Source organism: Anomalospiza imberbis, unplaced genomic scaffold (genome assembly GCF_031753505.1).
Source record: "Anomalospiza imberbis isolate Cuckoo-Finch-1a 21T00152 unplaced genomic scaffold, ASM3175350v1 scaffold_252, whole genome shotgun sequence".
In the NCBI taxonomy this organism is placed as follows: Eukaryota; Metazoa; Chordata; class Aves; order Passeriformes; family Viduidae; genus Anomalospiza; species Anomalospiza imberbis.
Window position 1 is genome coordinate 117,048 of NW_027099880.1, and position 8,036 is coordinate 125,083.

General features: G+C 57.3%; 1 protein-coding gene across 1 annotated transcript; it reads right to left on the minus strand.

The window, feature by feature from the left end:
- Nucleotides 1-5,343: 5,343 nt before the first annotated feature.
- On the minus strand, nt 5,344-7,761 carry LOC137466528 (serine/threonine-protein kinase pim-1-like). The gene is made up of 5 exons (XM_068178252.1): nt 7,222-7,761; nt 7,086-7,136; nt 6,487-6,856; nt 6,072-6,248; nt 5,344-5,785 (listed from the first exon to the last, which is right to left on the minus strand). Exons 1-5 carry the CDS (start codon nt 7,759-7,761, stop codon nt 5,646-5,648), a joined length of 1,278 nt encoding a protein of 425 aa, XP_068034353.1. The 3' UTR covers nt 5,344-5,645.
- Between the last annotated feature and the right edge of the window lie 275 nt (nt 7,762-8,036).

Below are 8,036 nucleotides of genomic sequence, written 5' to 3' on the forward strand. Positions count from 1 at the left end.
ACTTTAGGCGTCTTGGTGTTTTTCTGGTTGTCTTTCAGTCTCTGCTTGAGATTCAATCTTGTTTCACCTGGTCTGGATGTTATATGTCGTCCATTCTTTGTGTTTTTCCTGCTGGGCCTTTAACTCTGTTGGCATGAGTCCATCTGTGGGCATGAGTCCATCCCCACTCTGCAGTTCACACGGCTGATTCAGTGGTGAGCAGTTCCTGAAAGGGACCTTCCCATTGAGGAGTTAAAGACTGATCTCTCCATGACTTGATCATCACCCAGTCCCCAGGATTAATATTATGGATTCTGAAATCCAGGGTGGTAGTTTGAGGAATTGCCCCTCTATGTCTTAGCCCTTCTAAGGTTTCTGCTATAGACATAACATATTTTTTGGCATTGGCTTCCCCTTCCTCATAGGTGGCAACCCTCTGGGGTGAGGTCAAAAAGGGTAAGTCAAACGTCATTTCATAGGTGAGACCCCCAGATCTGACTGGGGTTGAGTTCTAAGTCTTAATAAGGACAAAGGGAGACATTTCATCCATTACATTTGGGTTTCAATCATTAGCTTATCTAGAGCTCTTTTAAGAGTTTGATTCATCCTCTCAATGTGACTAGAACTCTGTGGATGCCATGGAGTGTGTAATTCCCATTTACTCCCAGGGTTTGAACAACTTTTTGCAGTATTTTAGAGGTGAAATGAGCTCCTTGGTGTCACGATCTGCTTGTGCGGGGTGTCGTGATGGTTCTTTTCACTGATCCCAAAAGTGCAAAAAGGCAAACAACAAGGGACTATTAGTTAATCACAACAAATGCACCTTTATTAGGGGCCAAAACAGTAAGTGCAATAGTGGGGATCAGAAAGGAGATAAAAGGATAGAGAGAGAGAGAGAGAGAAAAGAGGGGGATGGGAATAGCTACCAACACAGGCGAGATCCTCACTGGTCCGGACGATGGGGATCTGTCTGGTCGTGTCGGGGAAGTCTTCAAAGTTCTGGTCAACTCAGGGGTCCAGTTATACTCCACGGAGGAAAAAAGGGGGGAACATGCAGGACAATGAAAGTCCGTTGCAATTGCTGCAGGAGAACAAGTGAGTCCACTGAAACCACCAAAGCAGGAAAACACAATGAAGAATAAGTCCATTGGAATTACTGAAGAAGAACAGGTCATGTCATTAGTGGTTTCCCCACTCCCTGTGGTAGGGGTCTCAGTCTCAGTCCTTGGGAGGAGGGTTTTCAATCTCCGTCCGACTGTCACAGTGGTAATGGGGCAGATGAGAGGTCTTCAGTGAGAGACCACTAGGGTCACCCCAAAAGTTCATTTGGCTTCAGGAGGAGAGTGGGCAAATATGCAGTAGGCCGTTCCTTCCTGTGATCATGCCAGGTCCTTGCCAAGTCCTTGCCAGGCCTGGTTTGGAACAGCTAACGTAACAGTGCAGCAACCGCACCTGCACTGCTGCTCTCTCCAAGCCGTTACTGCATTGGGGGAAGGGGTTTCTCCTCGTGGCAATTGGTGGGCAAAAGTGGGGGCTTCAGACGGCCTCTTACACTTGGTCTGAATCAATCCTGTTCACCATCCCATATTGGGGAATGATTGATTCTGGAAGTGTTTTACTCACAACATTGGCTCTCCACTTCCCTTTGTTATCTTTCTTGGCTCCTGTTTTGAAGAATTCTTTCTCTTCTGTCTCACTGAATACGCAGACTTCTTCCATTTCTCTCATGGGGGTTAATGCTATCATTAGTTTTTCTGTCCCTGATTCGGCTGAATTCTTAGCATCTAAATCTGTAAATGGTTCCCTGGTGCTTCTTGAGTCACTCCTTTTTTATGTCCTTTAACATATACTGCTGCCACTTCTTCTGGTAATTGTAAAGTTTCTAACACTTCTAAAAGAAGTTTTTAGTTCTTTTCCCCTTGAATTTAATAGCTCACTCTTTTCCCAAATTTTTCCAAAGGTATGCAGTACTCCAAAAGCATATTTTGAGTCTGTATATATTGTTTCTCTTTTCTGTGTGAATATTTCCAGAGCTCACTTTAGGGCATACAACGCACATGCTTGGGCTGACCAGTTGGAAGGTGACTTTCCTTTTTCTAGGGCCACTAACTCTTCATCTGCTATAGCCTACCCCAATACCCTGTGCCCTGGATTACCCGTGAAATTCCATCGATGTACAATCGTTTCCCACCTTGGAGTGGTTGATCTGTTAGGTCCTCTCTTACTTTAGTTTGATAGTTTATAACCTCTAGGCAATTATGTATTAATTCCTCACCTGGTTTTCATCTAAAACTGGGCAGGGTTGAGTTGGCTACTCACGACTAGCTCTAAACCATTATCTATTAAGATGGCTTCTTATTTTAGTACTTGGGAATCAGTGAGCCATTTCTCAGCCTTTTAGCTGAGGATACTCCTTACTGAGTGTGGGGTATATATTTTCAGTTTTCCCCCAAAGGTTAATTTTTTGCTTTCTTCTACAAGTGAGGCGCTCGCTGCCACCGCCTGAATGCAGGTTGGCCACCCCCAGCTGACAGGGTCTTGCGGTTTTGATAAATAGGCCACTGGTTTCCTGGATCCTCCCCAGTCCTGGGCTAACCCTCCATGTGCTGCCCCTTTTTCTATATTCACAAACAGATAGAAGGGTTTGTCTAAGGCAGGAAGACTCAGTGCTGCTGCACTGACTAATGTTTGCTTTAAAGCTTCAAAATTTGCTTCTTGTCTTCTTCCCACCTAATCTCTTCACGTCAGGATGCCGGCCAAGAGAGGTCCTGGAAGCTGAGGCAGCTGATTTTAAGCTTGTGCAGGTGCCTACAGGCCAAGGCCAACGGTGTTCCCTCAGGATACAGCAGTCCTGAGGGGTCTCCCTCATTCAAAGAAATCGGCAGACAAATGCATTGTCAGCCAAAAGCCCTTTTATTGACCTGGCAGGAGGGCAGGGGTCTGCACCCCACTAAAGTGTTTCTCTGCCACATATAAATTTCAGTGGGTTGATGTAGGAGTTTATTGGGGTTTCCCAATATTCCGACAGAGACCTGCCCGGGCTTGCCTTGCTGCTGAGTCCAATGGCGGCAGCTGGGATGTTTCCTCCCCAGTGACACCCTTGGGTTACTCAGAGGCTGCGAGCGATATTCCTCAGTGGAGAGGCTTCAGGCGATGGTGAAGAAAGGAGGCACTTCTGCTAGAGCTTGATCCAGAGTCTTTATTTCAGCTACAGAGTTGTGGACCTGGTGGCAGCTCCAACAGAAGGCCCGGCCACGTGGCTGGATTGTCCTTTTAACCCGGGGGTAAGGGGAGGGGCAGGGACAGGTAGCCACCAAGCAGGTGAGGGGGAGGGGTGCCAGGGGAGAAGGGGCACTTAGGTCTACCAATAGCCACAGGGGGCAGGGGGTATCTTTCAAATCTGCCAATCACTCGACCCCCTGGACCCCCTGTCTCACAGCCAGGGCTCATGGGTGTTGGGGCGGGGGGAGAGGGTTACCTTTGGGAGGGAGGAGACACACCGCAACAGGATCAGACAGCCCCACGCCAGGCAGCGTTTTCTCCTCTGAGAGCTCCTCCGAGCTGAGCGAGCTGGTGAAGCCTGCAGAGCAAATGAGACCCGGGAGTGAGGGAAAGGCTGGCTGGGAAGGAGTCAGATAAACCCGTGTGGGCATTTCCCTTTCCAAGGGGCTCCTGGGCAGACAAAGGGGACAAGAAGGAGGCCCCACCTCACGACATTCCCTTTTTTCCTTCAGGAGCTCTATTGCAGTCACTGCATACAAGAGTTGACTTGATCCCCTTGATGCCAGGGAGCACCAAGAGCTTGAACCTCGCTGGAGTCCAGCCCTGCCTGCCTATCACTGAGCAGAGGGAAAAGATGAAAAACCTGGGCGAGGCTTGAGCCAAATTGGCATTTTGCCACTTGTGATTTCCTCCCAGCTTTTGCAGCAGGGTGACAACCCCATGGCTGCAAACCACTCCCTTTTGCAAGGCAGATGTGGACCTCGCTGGTAGCTCAGGGCTCTTGAAGGGGCTGCTGCAGTTGGCAACAGGAGCTGTTGTTGAACTTTTAACATTGCTTAACCCCCCCTGCCAAATGCCATCAAGTGGCTGAGGAAGGACACAAAAAGATTAGCCTGGAGGAAGGGAGGCCAAAACCTTGGAAAAGGATGAAAGAAATGCTGTGATCGTGATGATGACAAAAAAAAACCAATTTATTTTTGACAGCAAACGAGCACCCGCCGCCCTCCAGCCCTCCCAGACTGGCAGGCCGAGCGGAGCCGTTTCCATGGCATGAGGTGCTGGCAGCCTGTGGAAAGAAACCAGAGAGCCACGGTCAGTCACAGAAGGCTCCTGTCCCCCTGTCCCACCATGGCCTGGGCCCGGGCCAGGCTGCTGGCTGTGCTCAGAGCCCAAACCTCCCGAGCCATTCTCTGTTTCGAGAGAAGGGCAGCGTGGCAGGCCACGTTCCACCTCCTCTGCTTAAGCACAGCACAGCAGCCTCCTCAGCAGCTGCAAGGGCGGGATGCCCGTGTGCCTGCTGCCCTCTGCCCGAAGCCCTTCTGCCAGCCTAGCTGTGGAGCAGGGTGCCCACCTCTGGAGACCTGCTGCCAGGAGAGGAGCCGATCCCGCACAAGGTTCTCGTCCTTCTTGAAGGGGATGTCCCCGCAGACCGTGGCCCCTGGGGTAGCGCTGGCACTGGAGGTGCTCCACGGACAGTGCAGGCGCTTCCCCGTCCGGTCCGGGCACCAGGTGTAATCTTCCTGGGAAAACAAAGAACAATTGCATGAAATCAATTCTAAACAAGACCTGGAAACAAGAAGAAGCTACAAAGCCTGTCACCGTTTCACGGGCCTGAGGAGGGTCTGAGCACTCCATGCGAGAATTAAACCTGTCCATGGGTGGGAAAAAACCCCACCTTTCCCGCCCGTAAACGCACCCGTTCCTCAAGGGCCTAAAAAGCAGATCAGCTGGGGCATGGCTTCAGAACCCGTCCCCCTCTGCTGCCCCCATCCACATGGATGGATGCTTTGTCAGGCTGGCTGCCCCCACCCCAGCCCATGCCAGGCTGGCTGGCAGAAGCTGTCAGCAAGGCCAGGAGCTGGCTCCCCTTCCACAACACCCGTCCCCTCTCCCACCAAAAAGCAGCTTGGCGGCCGGGGGAAAAATTAATATTCCCCAGGGCCGCCAAGCGGGGAACCTACAGCGCGTGGCCAGCCCGAGCCCTGCCATGCCTGGAAGCACGAGCATCCCCCCGCCCCTGCGCCGGCTGGGGACTCATCTTGATTTCATCGGGGCGCAGAGCGTGTCCTCCAGGAAGGGGCCGCAGCCAAAGCCACTCGGCTTTGCCCCGCCAGCGGCCAGCTCGAGGATGGGGTTCCCAGCTCCATGTGGTGCTCCAGAAGAACACGCCAGCTGTGCCTCGGCTTGCGGGCTCATCTCGATGCCATTGAGCTGCAGGGGGATGTTTCCCCTGTTCCAGTCCGTGGCACCTTCACTGCACTGCCACCACTTCTCCAATGGGACGGGGAGCACTGAGACGCTCCCTCCACAACTCGCCGGGGACCAGCGGAAGCATCTCCTCAGCTGTGCTCTCTCCTCCGGGCCGCGGCCGCAGGGAAACGCTCCGGGGTTTTCTTGGAGTGCCACGAGACGCATGCAGCTGGTACTTGCTGGGCTCCTGGATCCTACTGAGCAGAGGGATGGATCTCTGCTGTCTCCTGGGCCAGGCAGGGCTCCTGCAGCCAAGAATGCTCAAAAAGGTCTTCCAGTGATGGCCTGTCTGCGGGTTCCATGGATAAACACCACCTGATGAGGTGCTGGCACTCTGCAGAGACAAACCACAAACCACCACTCAGCGGGACAAGGCTCCTGTCCGTGCTCTCCCACATTCCACGGTGCCCAGGCCACACTAGGAGTGCTTGGAGCTGCAGCCAAAAGCTTCCCATCGATCCTCCCTTCCGGAGGAGAGCAGCACAGAGGCACACGTGCCACCTCCTCCAGCTAACCCAGGAGATCAACCTCCTCACTAGCTGCTGGAGCGGGACGCTTCTGTGCCAGCTGCCCCCTCCCAACCCCGTTCTTCCTCCCGAGCCTTGAAGGCGCATGCCCACCTTGAGACACCCGGGGCGGGAAGAAGAGCTGGCCCCGGACGATGTCCTTGTTTGTGTGGAAAGGAAGGTCCCCGCAGACCAGGTCATAAAGCAGGATGCCCAGGGACCAGATGGTGGCTGGCTGGCCATGGTAGCAGCCAAAGAGGATCCACTCCGGTGGGCAGTACTCCGGCGTTCCTATGGGACACGGGCACAGCTCATCAGGCCCATGCTGCTCCGTCCCTCCCTCCCTCCCTCCCTCCCAGCCAGCTCCTGTCCCACAACAGCCAGCCCCTGCCCCGCCGAAAAGCAACTTGGCTGCAGCCGGCTGAAGAAGGATTCCCCCTCCTGTCCTTTCTCCCTGCCTCCCTCTTCCCCCTCTGCCAGCAAAGGGGGGAACCTCCGCTGCCCGGCTGGGCCCCGGCTTTGGGCTCACCTGACATCCGGGTGTAGAACGTGTCCTGGAGGATCGTGCCGCAGCCGAAGTCGATGAGTTTGGCCTCGCCCGTTGCCAGGTCGACGAGGACGTTCTCGGCCTTGATGTCGCGGTGCAGGACGCCGCGGCTGGTGCAGTGCCGCACGGCCTCCAGCACCTGGCGGAACAGCCCCCGCGCCACGGGCTCCGTCAGGAACCCCCGCTCGGCCAGGAAGTCCCAGAGGTCCTGACAGCGCTGCGGACGCTCCATGACCAGCGCGAAGCCGTCGGGCAGCTCGAACCAGTCCAGGAGCCGCACGATGCCGCGGAAGCCAGGGCACGACACCATCCACAGCAGTGCCAGCTCCATGGGCACAAGGGCGCCGTTGTGCTGCGGGGGGACCGCGATGCCCTCAGCGGGGCCGATGCTGCGCCGTGCCTTGGGCACCCCCTGCCCGGCCCCAGCGCCGCTGGCCATTGCCCGGCCCAGGACGCTGCGCGGCCCCCACTCACTCCCCGCTCGCTCCCCTCGCGGCGTTCCGGCTGCCACCCTGCCGGGCCTCGCCCTAGCCCCGCCCGGCACGCCCCGCCGGCTTCTCCCGCTGGCCCCGCTCACTCACCAGCCGCGCCCACTCCGAGATGCGATCCCGGCGCACTCGCTTGATGGCCACCTGCAAGCCAAGGCGAGCGCCGGGCTGAGCTCGCCGCCCGCCGCTCGCCGCCCGCCGCCCCCTCCGCTCCGGCCCCGTCTCTTACCGGGGCGCCGTCGGCGAGCCGGGTCCCGGAGTAAACGCTGCCGCAGCCGCCGCTCCCCAGCAGCGGGCCCTCCCGGTAGAGCTGCTCCAGGGGAGGCTTCTCCGCCCGTGCGGGCGGCACCGCGCTCCCGCTCTTCTGCCCCGGGAACCCGACCGCCCGGCGCGCTGCTGCTTGCCGAGCCGCCCCGGGCTGCGGCGGCTCGGGGCCGGCGGCCAAGCCGAGCAGCGGCGGAGCTCGGAGCGGGGAAGCTGCTGGCGACGCTGTCGGGGCCGGGGCGGGCGCGGGGCGGCAGCGGGGCGGCTGCGGGCGGAACCGCGGGAGGGGCTTGGTTCGGGGCCGGGGCCTCGGCCGGGGCCAGCCCAGAGCCCGCGCCAGGCGGAGCCAAAAGACCGCGCTGCTCCGCCAGCACCAGAGCAAGAGGCACTTCCAGAAGTGCCACAGCCAGTACAGAGAGAGCCCGGCCGAGGCGGCTCCACGGCGGGACGGGCAGGGGCGGGCACGGGGCGGCCCCGCCGAGCGGCGCCTTGCGGGACGCGGCATGAGCCGGGCTGGGAGAGGCAGAACACGGACGGGACGGGACGGGAATAGAGTGAGTGTGAGAGGGAGAAGGGGATGGGGAGCGAGTGGAAAGTCGAGCGGAAAACCGATCGAGAGAAGCGCTGCTGCTGCTGCTGCTGCTGCTGCTGCTGCTGCTGCTGCTGCTGCTGCGGAACCGCCGGAGCTCGCGAACGTTCTTCCGTTGCCTCCGCGAACCCAACGGAGGAGCCGCCGCGCGCTCTGCGGAACGAAAGAGAGAAACTGACAAATAAAACCCC

Coding starts and splice junctions, on each gene's coding strand:
- LOC137466528 (XM_068178252.1), bottom strand. CDS start 7,761: ATGCCGCGTCCCGCAAGGCGCCGCTCGGCGGGGCCGCCCCGTGCCCGC. Junction 7,137..7,221: donor GGCTCGCCGACGGCGCCCCG/GTAAGAGACGGG, acceptor CTTGGCTTGCAG/GTGGCCATCAAGCGAGTGCG. Junction 6,249..6,486: donor GTTCTACACCCGGATGTCAG/GTGAGCCCAAAG, acceptor CGTGTCCCATAG/GAACGCCGGAGTACTGCCCA.